This window comes from Tupaia chinensis, unplaced genomic scaffold, assembly GCF_000334495.1.
Source record: "Tupaia chinensis unplaced genomic scaffold, TupChi_1.0 Scaffold000647_1, whole genome shotgun sequence".
Lineage (NCBI taxonomy): Eukaryota > Metazoa > Chordata > Mammalia > Scandentia > Tupaiidae > Tupaia > Tupaia belangeri.
In genome coordinates this window covers 2,399,972-2,416,992 of record NW_006160168.1, presented here as the reverse complement: position 1 = coordinate 2,416,992, position 17,021 = coordinate 2,399,972, and the positions used below count along the sequence as shown (strand labels likewise).

The 17,021-nt window shown below is 39.4% G+C and overlaps 1 protein-coding gene across 3 annotated transcripts in view; it reads right to left on the bottom strand.

Moving 5' to 3' along the window:
• Positions 1–17,021, bottom strand: part of RSU1 (Ras suppressor protein 1) — a 244,137-nt gene that overhangs the window by 107,627 nt on the left and 119,489 nt on the right. For all 3 annotated transcript variants that reach the window (XM_006159748.3, XM_027776246.1, XM_027776247.1), the window contains exon 8: positions 5,295–5,427. In XM_006159748.3, coding sequence (XP_006159810.1) covers positions 5,295–5,427 — 133 coding nt within the window. The remainder of the gene's footprint in view (positions 1–5,294; positions 5,428–17,021) is intronic.

The following is a 17,021-nucleotide window of genomic DNA, read 5'->3' as shown; positions in this document are numbered from 1 at the left end:
AGGTGACTGCGTAACTCAACCGCCGACTGCAAATGCTAACACGCTTGCGGCACGTGCTCCTCAGCAATGGCCCTGACCACACTGCTTCACTTTAAAAGAAAGAAGAACTTACAGCGGGCAGCGACACGGGCCAATATGTTGCCCTTGCAGAAAGTACGACAGAGGAACAAAGAGCAATCTCCACTTTGAGAAATGAGGAGGACATGATTAATGCCAGAAATGTACTCCACAGAACAGTCTCCGTGGCTCCTAGCAGACACACCTACCTACACACCCCCTTGCGTAACCAAACATGTTCGTATCCTCACCAAGCTAAATCACCTCTGGGTATGTTAATTCTTCCTAAACACAGATTTTACTGTTTTGTTTCAAACCTCCATGTCTCTTCCTGGAGTCCATTAGAGCCTGTAAATCAGATAATCCATCTTCTTACTGTCGCGGCCCTAGTCAGAAGGCCATGAGGATGTGCTGAGGAGACAGAGGTCACCATGAAAGTCGACCTCCGATGTGAAGGAAAATAAACCATTTCGGTAAGTTCTTTAGTTGTTTACTGTTCTCATTTAGGTAACAGGTTCATTAGTTAGGGGGAAAAAAAAGAAAAAGATAAAAAAAGGAAAGGCAGTTCATTGGTATTTTAAATGCTAAAACCAAACTATACTTCCATGGTAGTTTAAAGGCATATGTCTTTACATACATATACACACACACATATACTCGTATAAATATATCATCTTTATCGATGGAGGTATATGTGACTTAAATAAAAAACACAAAGCAGTGACAGTGAGGAGCTATAGGTTTTAGAATAGAAGATCTAAAACCGAGGCACTGAACATAAAATTAGCTATTAAAAAAAAAAAACAAAAAAAACAAAACAAGTATCATGCATAAATTGCCCTCCATGAAGGATGCCACATGTACAACTTAAAAAAAAAGAAAAAGTAGCCAAATGCCTGCTAATTAGGGTAACATTTCTTCAGACAGTTGGGAAGAAAGCTAAAATTTCTCTAATTATGAAATGGCTGCTTAAAACAATCAAGCATTAGGTTGGGATCTAATTATAGGAAGATATACTCATATCTAGCCATATAAAGGAGGACCTGAAATGCTTAAAAATCAGTGTATATTGATCTGGTGAAATACAATGGTGATATTTTTGTACAGGTGTTAAAAAAAAAAAAAGACTAGGAGTTTGACTTAGTGTCTCATTTAGCCAATAACAGTCCTCATTTGGGGTAGTATCGTCGCTTAGGGTAGAGAGTGGTAAGAGCTTCAACAAGACACAGAGAAGAGAACAGAAAATTGAAACAGAGGAAGTAGTTACTATTCTTCCCATGGAGAAAAGAGCTCCCAGCATACCCCTGCCCTTAAGCACATTCCAAGGGTGTCTTCCTAGAAGCAGCTCATCTACACACTTCTACAAACAGCAAACAGGGTATAGGCGGTCCCTCTAGAAAGGGAACAATGGCTGTCCCATGCTCATGTAAGCTTTTTAATGTTGATTTAACCATAGAAAATTTAATACGGTACTTCTGATGGAAAAGGAACAGAAAAGCCAAGCTACAAGGCAAATTCTTAGATTAACCCAACCTTCAAAATACATTGCTAACAACACAGATAAGAATATATACATTAAATACAGTACTGACTAAAACGTCATGTCATGTATTCCCTTTTAAATAACCTACCGAGGAGCTCAAACAAAGTAACAAACTTGTCGTCTATTAAGAATATATACATTAAATACAGTACTGACTAAAACGTCATCTCATGTATTCCCTTTTAAATAACCTACCGAGCTCAAACAAAGTAACAAACTTGTGGTCTACCCAGAATCCTAACCATGTTGAAAAAAACACCATTAAAAAAATAGACATAGTTTGTAATAGTGTGCAAGGGTGCCTAATTGCTTAATAAAGACTCTGAGGCAATATAAAATCCATAAACTCACAATTTAATCTTTAAAAATGAAATTGAAATTACAATTACTTTCACAGTCAATGTATTCTAATCCTCTGTAAATTATAACTTAATCTATGGTAAATTTAAAATTTGTTAACTAGAATAAGAAACAAGAGTATTTTCTCCAATTTTGAATGAACAGGAATTTACTAGCCTATTTTTTCTGTATATTATCATATGTAGAATATAGAAAAATAGCCTATACCATGGAAAAGGAGTCTATAAGCTAACAGAAAAAGTAGCAATGGTACAAACAGCACACTGCCTATACACAGTCGATACTGAGTAAGTGTTGAAAGAATGAATGAAGGGGTCCAGCAGGTAGCATTTTATTTAAGGTGCAGGACACTCCCACATGGCTGACCACGGTTTGCAGCCTGGACCTGTTGGCTTGCTTTCTCACTTTCCTTTTCTCTCTCTCTCTCTCTCTCTCTCTCTGTCTTGCTCAGGTCAAATTAAAATAAATGAATAAATAAATAAATGTAAAAGAATGAATGAATACATGATCACTGATAAACTAAAACACACATACAACATACATAACTTACACATCCATTCAGTATGCTGTGTATAGACACTAAACCCCAGCAATTAATGTTCACATGTGCCTACTGGCTTCTAAGTAATCGGTTTACAATAGCTCCATACATACAAATGATTTCTGCCCTGTCTCTAGCATCCTGCCCTTCAAACTCTCCCTCCACACATACACCCATGAAGACAATTACTGAGGGTTTGCAAAGGAAGCTGTAGATGGTTCTGTGAAAGGAAGAAACAGCTTCATCCAGGGAAAGAATCCTAGGAGGGATTCTGTGCCTTTTCAGTGTCCTAGATCTGAAGCACTTCTCCCATACGGCCCGCATCACTCCCTACTGAAGTTGGTTAAGTTGCCTTAAATGGTAGCCTGTAGCCATTCATGTAAAAGCATCTTGTTTTAGGAATGAGACTCTTGTTTAGAAGGGCTGAAAGAACTTTAGTCGCTCTTCCATCTGTGTGTACAGGTTCAATGTACCTCTTGCCTAAGGTTATGGCAACATGTACAAGAAAAAGCAGTTATTCTTGAAACCAGAAAGCGCCCAATGTTAGAATGGAAATATCAAAATGCAGTGCCAAGACATAGTCAGTTAGGACATGTGTAACACAAATTCATGGCTGTACAGGAAAACCAGAAGTACTCAAACCAAAGAGAAATGAAAAACAACCAATGAAAAATGTTTTTTAAAAAGTTAAGTTCAAAAATAAAAAAAATAGAAGTTCTCTCCCCAAAGATACCTGATAAACCAAGTTCTGTATAGCTCCTCATTTACTAATAGAAAATTAAAGCTTTGTCTAAAACTCCCATCAGCAATGGTGGACAATTAAAGAGGAATGAAGTGAATAATAATTGGTTAATTTGCAATTATTTTTCATACATATTCATAATTAAAGAATTTCCAAGTCTGAGTTATATTTCTATTTAAAAAAATGGAATCTATAATTGCATGTATCTACATGGCTCATGGAACAATGACACATATCCTACACTGACCTCATTTGATTCTTAAGGTAAATCTTAAAAGACTTACATTGTAAATGTCAGGGTACAGTCTAAAAATTTTTTTAAATTTTTTTGGAGAGGTTTTTGCTATAGGGCACGTGCACTCACCAGAAAGACAGAGAAAGACAGAGAGACAGAAGCTGATAAATAACCCCCCAAGGGGGGATGGCCATGCTGCAATCCCTTCTCCTCCATTCTCCTCTCAGGATCTTGGGCACACATGGACACGCGTCCAGCGTGAGTTTAAGCCACTGGGTCCCGGATGTGACCCATGGTCGACTACATGGGAGTCCAGCAACATAGCCATTATGCTAACTGCCGGTCCCAAAACAAAAAAAAAATTTAAACCATGCTTCCAGCTGCTTTTATCTATGAAGATATGCTATCATTTTGACAACTTGAGTGAATTTAGTTTGAATGCCCTTGTTCTCCACAGCTCAGCCTCTCTGTGATTCGGTCAGATGTAAACATGGCCATAGCAGGCCTTACATAGCCAAGCTGGAACACACACTGAGGCAGGAGGGTCAGGGACCAGAGCCAGCCAGTTACATGTGGAGGTTCTGTCCCATCAGTCAAGCTGGACCCACTGCCCTAAGACAGATTCAGTGAAGGCTGTGTTGAAGGTGGGGCATTTCTGGGATACTAAAACACAAAAAGAGATTTTTAACTGAATGTGACTAATTGTTGGGATATTCAAATTTTCAAAAATTGGTGCTAGACATAACAAACAGACTAAATCCAACTATGAATTTTTTTTTTCCAGATATTTTTCATGGATTCTTCAAACTATACAAGAATTCTGCTTTAGGGGTCAGTTAAACACAGAGATAAATGGCAGTTTGTCTGGGGGCTAAGAAAAGGGGGGGGAAATAATGGCAGAATATTAATTAACAACAGAAGTGCCAGTAAGTGGTAGAAATCTTCCAATTCTGAGACGCTGCAGAAAAAAGGCAAGGAAATATCTGGGTTTCAGGAATGGCGTCTCACACTTCCCCTTAACCTGAAGTGAGGACCCGAGGTATCGTGACACTGTGACTTTAAGCTGACTGATTCCTCCTCCTCATTCTTTGCCTTTCCTTTCTTCCTAAGAGATTGTCATCTTACTAGAATAAAAGCTTCTGAAGAATAGCAAGATGCTTTCCTAGTATTCTCTGCTGATTTTGTAAACAAACCGCTTAACAATTTTGTTCATAATACTTGCAATTCTTTGCATTCACAGAAGGAAAAAAATATGTTCTGAATTTAATGTGTCTGATAAATTTCCTTCGTGCCATGAATATTCAATTAATTTAACACTTTACAAATTCCTTAAACAAAATTGGTAAAAATTCCCTGGAACATGCCAATGGAAAATAATCTACAAACAGCAGAGACAATTACCACACGTGGTTTTTATTTTTTAATTGCCAGAGCCAATACCACACATATGCTTGCCTGAGAGAGACAGAGAAGAAGAAAGCACTCCCCCCACCCCCACCCCCACACACAGTGAGGCATGGTCTTGCCACAATCCGTCCATTTCTACTTCTTGTCAGGATTTTGGGCACACATGCACAGGCACTGGTGCTTTTTAAGCCACTGGAGCCGGCATTCCAAGTTGGCCACGTAGGATCAGACTCCCCTAACACTAGACTAGGGGCTGACCCCCACATGTGGTTTTTAATAAAGCATTTAAAAATGCTATGTGCTAATTGCCACCAGTAGGACGATATCGCACAATCGTTTCTAAAACTGGCATCATTATAAATACTGTAAAGTCACGGTTTATCATTTTACACAATCGTGGTTTACTTACTATTTGTATGTCTCAGAACGGATGTACTCAAACACATGAGATACCCCAAGCTGGAACTGGTCGGCAATTGGGGTTACCCAGGGATTGTTCTCTGCTTTGAAGACCTGCTTTTGACCAGTTAGATCCAAGTTTCCTGAAAAGATAAAGAGGGGGAAAAAAAAAAGGTGAAGGTCATTTTGTCTGACACAGACCTGGTCTAATAAGTCCTATTCTGTAACCACAGCACAATTCTAAGTACCTTGAGGTCATCTGACTTATTTTTTATTTTTAAAATGTATTACCACAAGTCATCACGGGTACGCAAGCAATGGTACCAACCAGACCTGGCCCAAGAAATTCCTTGCCCAAGAAAATAAGGACAAAGGAGAGAATAAAACGGGAAGAGAGATGGAGGGAAGGAGGAAGGAGGGAAGCAGATCTGGAAGGCATTCTTGCCAATACAGCATATGTCTTATTTTTGTAGATATCCACTACAGACACTAAAATAATATGCTCAAGATTGAGAGAGGTGACAACATTTAAACCCCCCTAGAATTCTGTCTTGAAAGTATCAACGTACATCACGTCTGATCTAAGCCCAATCTGACCAACATCGCTTTTCCATGAACCAAAGTAGAATATGAATGAAGACAGTAAGATTAGTCAATCAAATTACTCCATTATTCAAGTAGCATAAGCACATCTCAGATTAGCAATAAATGAATCTCATTAACATGGTAATGATAGAGACTAACATTTGTATAGCTCTCATCAGTTTACAAATTGCCTTTTAAAATAATTTCCTCATTTAATTCTCCAGCAAACCTTCAGCCTGTTATTAATATCACTTTATAGGAGAAGACATAGAAAAGTGGAAAAATTAGTAACTAACTTGTCCAAGATTAGAAAATGTCAGCGAAGGGACTTGAACCTAGGACTTCTGACTCCAAATCTCATATTGTAATCTTTCTGCAGTGTCTGGTGATACTTTCAAGGTTACATATCAACCGAGATCAACCAGGATGATTTCATGAAGGTAGCACAAAAAAGCCAGCAAACACCACCTCATCTGAAATTTCATCTGTTAATGATCAGTTAAATCTAATTTTTTTTTTTATTTTTGTACATTCAAAAATGGAGAAGGCAATGTGTAAAAGAACTCCCCATAATGTGCCTGCCTCTGGAAGAGAAACCCAGGGACAGAGAAGTGAAACAGCAGAGATCTAAGTAGCTTTCTTGGCAGCGGCCTCACTGAAGAACTTTCACTACAAGTCCTACTGAGCAAGTCCATTTCTGACTCCTGGTGCAAAGCCCAGAGCTGTTCAAACATAGACACCCAGCAATTATCTTTCCCAAGACACAAGCAAAGTAACACGCTTGTCCTGTTCTGAGACTCTGCTGCCTATTTTTTTATAACTGACAAAGGATAATGAAAACATACTATAGAATACAAGTAGATCACAAAGTAAATAATTTCCTAGCTGATTTGCACTTGGGAAGTGAAAGAATAAATGAACATTTTCACTAGGAACATTGTACAATGTTCCTTTAAATAATAAATAAATAAATAAAAATAATAATAAAAATAGAGCAGATACTCAGGCCAGCAGGTGGTTAAGACTCCCACATGGCCAACTGTGGCTCAAGTTCCAGACTCAGTGGCTTCAAATTCATGACGGGCACATGTGCATGCATGCCCAAAATCCTGAGAGGAGGGCTGGAGGAGAAGGGGTTGTGATGTGGCCATCCCCCCTTGAGAGTTATTTCTCACTTTCCCTCTCTCCGTCTCTCTTCAGTGAGCCCATGTACCCGATGGCAAAAAACAAAAACACAACCTTATTAAAAAAAAAAAAAAAAATATATATATATATATATATATCCATACACACATAGACTCTTTTCTCTTTTTCTTCTTGGAACTATTCAGAAAGATGGGAAAAGAAAAAAAAAACATAAAGAAAACAGTTATCACCAAATATTAAGAAAGAATCATTCATCCTGGTATTGCTAAAGCTACTAGAAATTTGTTGGTATTAAATATAAAAAGAAGCAGATACGATGCTCTCCAAGATGATCAATATTGACAATGTCCTCATCTTCATGGTTAAACATCATTAGTCAGATATTAAGTCACCTGAGAAATTAATGAGTTGGTTTTCTACACTGTGATTCAGAAAGCTGCCCAAGGCAAAAAACATGCAAACCTAAGGGTCACACAGATTCTGCTTAGCTGAGGATCTTCCCTGGGTCTGATCTTGGTGGCAAGGGGCTGCCATTGATCCTTATTTTACCTTTACTCAGGGAGAGGGCTTTTTAGCTCTCCAACAATGAAACTGATGTCTTGTTCACTTTTCTCTCTATTTTTATTTTCCTTTTAGGATCTCCTTTGCTATTTATGTCCTCTCTTTCATACCATTTCCTCATTATGCCTTTTTGTCTAATTTCCCCTTTTCCTAAAAATGAATATAATGTAAATTTCTGGAAAGAAGTCATCCATCTAAACAGAAGTTTGTATTGCTGATATCCCATTTTACACAAGGGATATATGTGTCATCTACTCTTCTTAGAAAGCATGTGGCTATTGAGGGAAGGGCCTACATACTAGCTAATAACCACCATGCAGCAATTCAATAATAAGTTGGGGGGATAAGGTGCTGTATGTAACTACATTTTTCTTAAAACTGTCACTTCAGAAACAGTCTGTGTGGGGCCAGCAGGTGGTGTGGTAGTTAAGGGGGACTCTCATATGGCCAACCACAGTTGGAATTCTGAGCCTAGAGGCTTGGAAATCACACTGGGGTGGGTATGTGTATGTGTCCAAAATCCTGAAGGGAGAGTGGAGAAGAAGGGATTGTGGTGTGGCCATTTCTCCTAGGAGGTGATTTCTCACTTTTGTTCTTTCTGTCTCTGTCTCTCTCTCTCTAGTGAACATATGTGCCTTATGGCAAAAGAAAGCTATCTGGGCAGGGGAGGGGGGAGAAAGGAAAGAAATAACCTATGAAATATATTGTCATCTTCCTGCCTCTAAGCCTTGTCCACTCACACTGGCATGCGTTGACTGAAAAAAATAACAGAGCCTTTTAGAAAACACATGTAACCCAACGTGGAGGGAAAAAAAAGCTATAAATCCTTAGATGGCATGTTAACAGAATTAGGGCACGAACTAACTCCCAAGTAGAGGATCTCCCCATTAGTGGCTATTCTGCTCTAAAAATCTTTCCTCTTCATCCCCTAACATTGATGATACTCCTGAGAAACGGTCTGAATTTCTAGCTGATAGGACCATACCCTGTTACACAAGCATCAGAGCTTTTTGTTATTCACACATTACCATGAATTACTCATTAACTCAACTGGACTACTTTCTTTTTAGCATCTGGTTTGGATGATGATGTGAAAGTACAATTTTTTTCTTCTTCTTATCTTTTTTTCTTTTTCTTTTTACTTTAGGGAGAAGACAGGAAGAGAACAGAAGGTAGCTATGTTTGGAGCATGGAGCATTCTGATGAGACTGTATGTGTAGGCCCTTGGTCAGTGTGTGATAGGCGTAGACCAGAGGATCTGGGAAGGACGTCACAGATGAACCTCGGCTGTTCCAGATTTGCCCAGGGATGAGTGATATAGACAGTGAGGGGAAAAGATGCCTTTCTCCCAGCTGACTCACAAGCTCCCTTCTGCCAGGGTCCAAGACTTGCCCTGATAATCTGGGCGTATCAGTACTAATGAGTAAAACAGGTTTTAACAGACCATCCTTGAACTCAAGGTACAGCTGTGTATTTCTGTGGGCAAGAAAGATTCTGCATTCTACTACCAGCAAATTACAAACCCACCTTGGAATGTACACAACCTGCTTTAACTTATGCACAGCCTCTTACTAAGCTTGCAGTCTTCTTGGTAATAATTCTTTAAAAACAATGTACTCAAGTTCTATGCTCCCTGATTGCTACATACAGAAGACAAAACCTCGGGGAATAATGCCAAGAAAGGTCAGTCATGTTCTCTAGGCCCCTTTGTCTGAAGCCTCTAACCCCCTGGAGATCTGTCAATCCCAAGCGATGTCTCTATTTGGGTGCTGTCAGTGGAGACAGAAGAGGCGTAGAGGATTGTTAATGACGTCTGCTAACTGGAGCACACATGAGACACTGGATGCGAGCTAGACAAACTCCCTTCAGGGAGAAAGAGGCTCACGCTGATGTCTGAAAGTCAGAGTAAACAGAAAAGACCCTGAGTATCTTCATAGGCATTACTTCATACCCATCTGCACGTTCTAGCAGGCAGGGAGGGTAATCCAGCTCTTCCCCACCTCATTTATTTATTTTAGTACCAAATAATGCTACTATCTCACACTCACAGGTGATTCAGAGCTACATGACCTGGGGAGCCTAACAGGAAAGAATGATTTTGGTTCACTGGGGAGGGTGGGAGAGAGAGTGAAAAAAAGAAGAAATAGCTTTTTGTTCAATGCTGTTTTTGTTTTGTTTTTCCCTAACCAAGAACCATGAAAACCAGGTTTAATGTGCATGGCAAACCTTAAAGGAAGAAAGTATTACAGATGACAGAGATGGAAACTGCATGAACCACACTGAGCAATGTCTCTCAGGAGTTATAACCAGGGCTGGGCGTAATCAGACGTGCTTATTTTGTTTTTTTTCGAGTTAATGTCAATGGTGGATAACACAATCCCTGTTTCTGTGTAGCTGTAATCCTCCCAAGCTATTTGTCTCAGGGTTCTCTTACCTCACTCTGTGCCAGCGCGGAATGCAGCCATTTCAGAAGAGGGTTAATATAATTAGAGTAAAGCTAGGCCATTATACTGTGTGAAAAGATGACACCCATCTCATATCGGTCTAGCAACAAGTTACATTGCCTCGGCAGGGCTCGCCTGTCAGCTGTCGGAGGTAGGTTCCCTTTTAAGTAATAACATGCAGGAAGCATCTCAGCCCACTGTCAGTCAGCCTGCACGCGCTCTGACGCCCCACGCTTCAGTGCATCGAGCTAGGAGCCCTCACCCATCCCCTTTATTAGAAGGCTGAGCAGCGCACTGGTGGTGTTCTAACAAGGATCAGGCAGCAGGATTAAGCACTGTGACAAAGAGGATCTAATAAGCTAGAAAGTGGTGCATCTACAGACACGCTGGCTGGCTCCCAGACACAGATTCACTTTGCTCACTCCTCAGTCGGAAGGCGCAGGCCACTGGGGAAGCCAGGCAGTGCCGTGATTAGCGGTGACCCTCTGACCGATGCTGCTATGAAGATCATATATCATTCAGAGGCTTATTCTCCAATTGCAAATTGGATTTTCCATTTTATTACCTGCAAAAGGACCACATATGCTTCTTTCCAGAGCCTCTAGTACTGCAAGCTTTGGCGTGCAACTGTAATTGTGTAAACACTAAATCAAGCAAAACAATCGTTCTCCTTGCTAGTTATAAATGTGATTGAATGCAATGGGCAATTGCAGCCCCATTAATAAGCATGCTCATTTTCACTTATGGAAATTGGTTGTTTCCATAATCACACCGTAAGAATTCTTCTTGAGTACTCAAAATTCTAAAACATGTGGCCAGAAGCATCATTTATCACATAGCAGGCAACGAAGGGGATCTGGGCAAATTTTTCACGTCATCAAAACAGCATTCCCTCCCTTTCGAATTTCAAAATAGTACCACAGAGAGCTTTTTAAATTAAGGCATGCTAATAGCAGGCTCTCATAAAAATCTAACAAGGTACAACTGGAAAATCCTGCTGATTGTGTAGCCTATCATTAGTATACCAGATTTGCCAATCCCAGGTAATTGATTTTTCTCATGAAAAGATCTGGATGGGACATTACAGCAGCTGAAAGATCACCTCTGTTCTGCAGTGAGTCCCCACATGGAAGCAAACCACAAATGAGTCCAACAAAAAATAAAAGCCCCTTTAGGGCCACTCCATACAGAAAGAGCTATTCTATACAGATGTCTACTTCTTTTTATGATATGCAAGGCTACTAATTATAAAAGCGCATGATTCTAGATAATGGCTAACAATGGGAAAGTTCCTACTTTTTCATTTCTTTAGCAACATAATTTATTGAGTGGAAAATGAACATAAAGTCTATAAAATGGTGCTTATGTTGTAAGAGTAAATGTTGGCAATAATTAAACAATGGCAACAACTGGAATGCTTCCCACCTGGTGATAAGTGGAATAATATATGCTTCAGTCATACTACGAAAGGCTATTTCGTATTAAATCTGTATGTACTGACCTGAAAAGAGATCTACGCTATAATTTAGAAGAAATTAAGGGTGTACTATGTTTGTTATGATCTAATTTTTGAAAACAATACAGGAAAAAGAAAACCTATATGTGTGCATGTGTGTGTGTGTGTGTGTGTGTGTATATATATATATATATATATATGAATAAATATTTATCTAAAGAAAGAAGTAAAGAAAACATACTGACTTACTAATGTTGATTTCTTCCAAGAGGGAAAATTAAGGTGGGGTAGGGCTTTGAACCAGCAGAACAAAGGGTAAAATATTATTTCTTTGGCAAATCCATGCTGTTCCAAGCACAGATTATTTTCATAATTAAAAGGGATTATAGTACATTGAGAGGGAATTGTCAAAAACAAATTCAGAGTACATGGTGCATGCTAATTGGTATAAAAGAGTGGATCTTACTTAAAACGGCATGATTCCATTGTGGCAAGAGCATGCCAGCGGCCCATTCTCCTCTGTCTGTGTTATGGATGACAGTCTATAAAGCCCTAAATGGATTGAGAATCTCGGTCTGAGGTTGCTGCTCTCTCTGTGCATTATCAATGCAATCAAAGTAAGCTGGGATGTCTCATGACAGCTCTCAAATTTATTCTGCAGGGAATGCAAGGCCACACTGTCATCTTGGAAACTGTCTGCTTGGCCTTTACAGCAACGCATTTTTAAAAGAGGTGTTTTGTTCATTTAAAACATGCAATGCCTTGCTCTTTTATGATACATATTTAAAAAGTATTACTCTTCTAACCTAGTTGAGAGATGAGCATAATTTTCATTAAAATTTTTTTATTTTTTTTTAAAAAATTTAAAAATAATTATTTTATTTCAATTTATTTATTTATTTATTTTCATGAGACCAGAGAGGAACAGAGAGAGAATGAGAAGATCTGGATGGGACATTATAGCAAGCCATCAGGTTCAGGACTTGAACCATGGTCGGCCCTGTGGGAATTCAGCAACCTTAACCATCATGCCACCTGCTGGCCCCTAATTAAAAATATTTTTAAAAGCACGGAAATTGTCTGCCAAATAGCTCCAGCAAAAGCAGCACCTGATTTATGTGCTGGGGTGAATAGGTCCAATGAAGTAAAATAGCATTTTACATTGCTTCCATCAGATTCTCTTCTTGGACATTTGATAGCTGTGGTCCCAGCTATGGTCTCAGGTAAGATGAGGTAGAAGGAACTCTCCTTCACTTATAATGATGATTAACCTGCAAAGAGCAGTAAGCAGCCCCAACACACACCACCACATTTGCTTTATTTTGTGAGTTGATACGGCTGTAAAATAAATCATTCATATTTTAAAACTGGCATTCATGTAGGATTTCCCCATCATTCTTCTACATGTGGCAGGCAATCTTGTTTCTGCTTGCCAGATTTCCCTTTTATTTCTCACGTGATGTCAGGACGTACAGACCTAAGTCCAGCAGACCTGGCTCCTGATCCCAAGTACCATGAATTGACTTCGATGGAAAAACTGGGCAAATCCTTGTGATTTGCTGAGTTCAGTTTCCTCATCTGCAAGTGAAGTAGTAGTGTTAAATGATAGGACTGTGGGTAGGAGCCAAAAAGTGGTTACAAAAATTTGGTTCTATAAACTGGAAAGCATCATGAATATTAAAAATATTCTTTTCGTTATCATTTTAAGTGAAACCTATGAAGGGGGGAAAAGGTGTATTTGAAGACAATTTGACTGAAACAGGAACCTCTTCAGGAATTAAAAATTCCTGGAACTGAATACAAAATTTGCATGGCAGCACTCTATTGAGGAAAGGGCCTTATTTCATAAGGTTCTCAAAGGTCTGTGATCAAAAGTAGAGTGAAGTTAAAATTAAGGGGGCCAGCAGGTGGCATGGAGGTTAAGGTGCTGGATCCCACATCTACATGTGGCAGGCAATCTTGTTTCTGCTTGCCAGATTTCCCTTTTATTTCTCACGTGATGTCAGGACGTACAGACCTAAGTCCAGCAGACCTGGCTCCTGATCCCAAGTACCATGAATTGACTTCGATGGAAAAACTGGGCAAATCCTTGTGATTTGCTGAGTTCAGTTTCCTCATCTGCAAGTGAAGTAGTAGTGTTAAATGATAGGACTGTGGGTAGGAGCCAAAAAGTGGTTACAAAAATTTGGTTCTATAAACTGGAAAGCATCATGAATATTAAAAATATTCTTTTCGTTATCATTTTAAGTGAAACCTATGAAGGGGGGAAAAGGTGTATTTGAAGACAATTTGACTGAAACAGGAACCTCTTCAGGAATTAAAAATTCCTGGAACTGAATACAAAATTTGCATGGCAGCACTCTATTGAGGAAAGGGCCTTATTTCATAAGGTTCTCAAAGGTCTGTGATCAAAAGTAGAGTGAAGTTAAAATTAAGGGGGCCAGCAGGTGGCATGGAGGTTAAGGTGCTGGATCCCACATGGCTGACTGCACAGTTTGAGTCCTGGACCTCCAAAATCCTGAGAGGAGACTGGAAGAGAGCAGACTGTGGCCATCCCCCCCTGGGCAGTGACTTCTCATTTTTCTTGTATCTCTGTATTTCTCTGGTGAGCCAACATACCCTATTGCAAAAAGATTGAAAAAATAAATAAAATTCATAACACTAATTTCATTTCACAGAGGACAGAGATATTGCTATACAGTAGCAGTCTATTGGACCTCACTGAGTAGGTTCCCTGAGTGGAGTGGGTCAATTCTTGCTTTCTTCCTCCCGGGAAGCTGGAAATGTCAATACCAATGGGGGCCTCAGAAGGCCCAGAGAGAAGTCATTGCTCAATGCAACACAAACTAAAACAAATGTATGTCCAAAAATTAATTTTCAGTATTGCTCCTTTGTACAGACTCAATAATAAGTTACCATAAATCAGTCTTCTCCACAGCTGTTGAAGTTAAACATATGAGATTGTCACCCTAAAGTTAAAACATTCTTTCAGCTACTTTAGTAGTTACTTAATATTCTATCTCAGAACTGTTCACATTTTCTCACTAGCGAAGTTTAATATTAATATAATAACAGTATTAATTAGTTGATTTGACATACTATAGACAGAAATAATTTGTTTTTATCTTCCTAGAATGCCCTCTCCTCCTTAATTAATCCTTAAAGTATGAGTTACCTGGGTTCTCCATCTATCTATAGTGTCCAGTTATTTTAATTCCATAGCACATTTTTGGAAGAGCTGCAACTGCTTTTCAATAACATTTGTAGAATCTGTCAGAAGAGAGGTAGGCAATACTGGAAGAGTGAACTTTAGAAATTAATAACCCTAACTTCTATATTGAGAGAAGATCGGGACCAGCAGTTGGTGTAATGGCTATGTCACTAGACTCCATGTAGTTGACTGTGGTTCGAGTCCCGGACACAGAGGCTTAAACTCACACTAGGCGCATATGAGTGCGTGCCCAAGATCCTGAGAGGAGAATGGAGGAGAAGGGATTGAGGTGTGGCCATCCCCCACGGGGAGGGGGGGGTGATTTCTTACTTTCTGTCTCTCTGTCTCTCTCTCTTTTTCTGGTGAGCGCATGTGCCCTACAGCAAAAACCTCTCTCTGCCCCCCCCCCAAAAAAAAGAAAAAGAAAAAAAGAAGAGAGAGAAGATCAAAGACAATTATCTACTATCTAGGCTTGTGAACACACACTTGCAGGCCAATATGATGTGTAGAAAACATCAAAGTATTACGACAAAGTTGTGTATCTTATGCGTCTGCAATTCAGAAATAGCCTCTTATCAAAATAGCACAAATCCAATAGGACTGTGATTCCCAGGGCTGGCCAGGGTTCGAAGAGTGAAAAGTCCCCCTACCTTGCTGATTGGAGTCCAAATTGGTGTCTTTCATGAAAGGCAATATGATGATATATATTAAGAACTATTAAAATATTGGGAAACAGCAGTTAGCATAATGGCTATGTCGCTGGACTCCCACGTAGCCGACCGCGGTTCATGTCCTGGACCTGGTGGCTTAAAACTCACGCCGGGTGTGTGTGCATGCCCGCCCAAGATCCCAAGAGGAGAATGGAGGAGAAGGGATAGCAGCGTGGCCATCCCCCCGGGGGGTGATTTCTCGCTTTCTGTCTCTGTCTCTGTCTGTCTGGTGAGCGCACACGCCCTTTAGCAAAAAGCTCTCCAAAAAAAGAAAAAAAATTATTCACACTGTTCAATCCAGTAATTCCGCCCTAGTAATAAACTTATACTGAGAAAATAATAATAGATATTCACAACGACCATGTTTCCATTCAGTGTTGGTTATGTTCTGCCTGAACAAGTTGAAACAACTCAAATGTCTAAAGGGGTAAAAAGTTATGAGATATTCACAGAATGGTAGAATATGTACCTTTGTAATTAAAAATGTCTTCAAATAAAATTTAATGACATGGAGTAAAGGTCATGACAAAATATTGAAGGTCAAAATGTAGACTACAAAATTTATATGGCATGATCATATATTTTTCTAAAAAGTATAAACATATACAAAGATGTGTAGGAAAAAGGCTAGAAGGAAAACACATGTAAGTACATAGGTATATGAATAGAGAAAAGACTAGAAAGAAATATACTTGGAATTTTAATAGTAATTTTTGGAAGGCATAAGCATGAATGCTACTCTTTTTTACTTTTCTCAGATTTACTAGAGAAGGGGTTCTCAAACTTGACTGTACCTGTTTTCTAGGGAGTTTGCTAAAATCTACAAAGGGATTTTTTTTTTTTCTTTTTAAGAGATTTTTGTTATAGAGCACATACGCTTGCCAGAGAGACAGAAAGAGAGAAATCACCTCCCAGGGGGAATGGCCATGGCGCAAACCCTACTCCTCCATTCTGCTCCTGGGATCTTTGGTACACACATACATGCAACTGGCATGAGTTTTAAGCCACCAATCCAGGACTCAAACCACAGTCGACAACATGAGATTCCAGAGACGTAACCATTCCACTATCTGCTGGTCCCGAGAGATTATTTCTTTTAAAAACATTTTTTATGGGAACCAGCAGTTAGCGTAATGGCTGTGTAGCTGGACTCCCACATAGTCGACCGCGGTTCGCTTCCCGGACCTGGTCGACTTAAAACTCATGCCGGGTGCGTGTGCATGCGTGCCCAAGATCCCAAGAAGAGAATGGAGGAGAAGGGATTACAGCGTGACCATCCCCCCTGGGGGGTGATTTCTCGCTTTCTGTCTCTATGTCTCTATCTGCGTGGCAAGCGCATGCATCCTATAGCGAAAATCTCTCCAAAAAAAAAATAGAAAAACACTTTTTATTGTAATTCATGGTTTACATATAAGTGTACATCTTTGTGAAGTACAGTATGCTTTGTAGTAATTAAATCAAGGTTATGGACATACTCATCTTATTCAACTGTGAACATGACTTTATGCTGTACACATTTGATAACAGTGGTACTAGTTTCTTTTTTTTAATTATTACTTTATTTGACTTTATTTATTTACTTTAATTTGATCAGAGAGGGGTGGGAAGAGAGAGAAAGAAAATG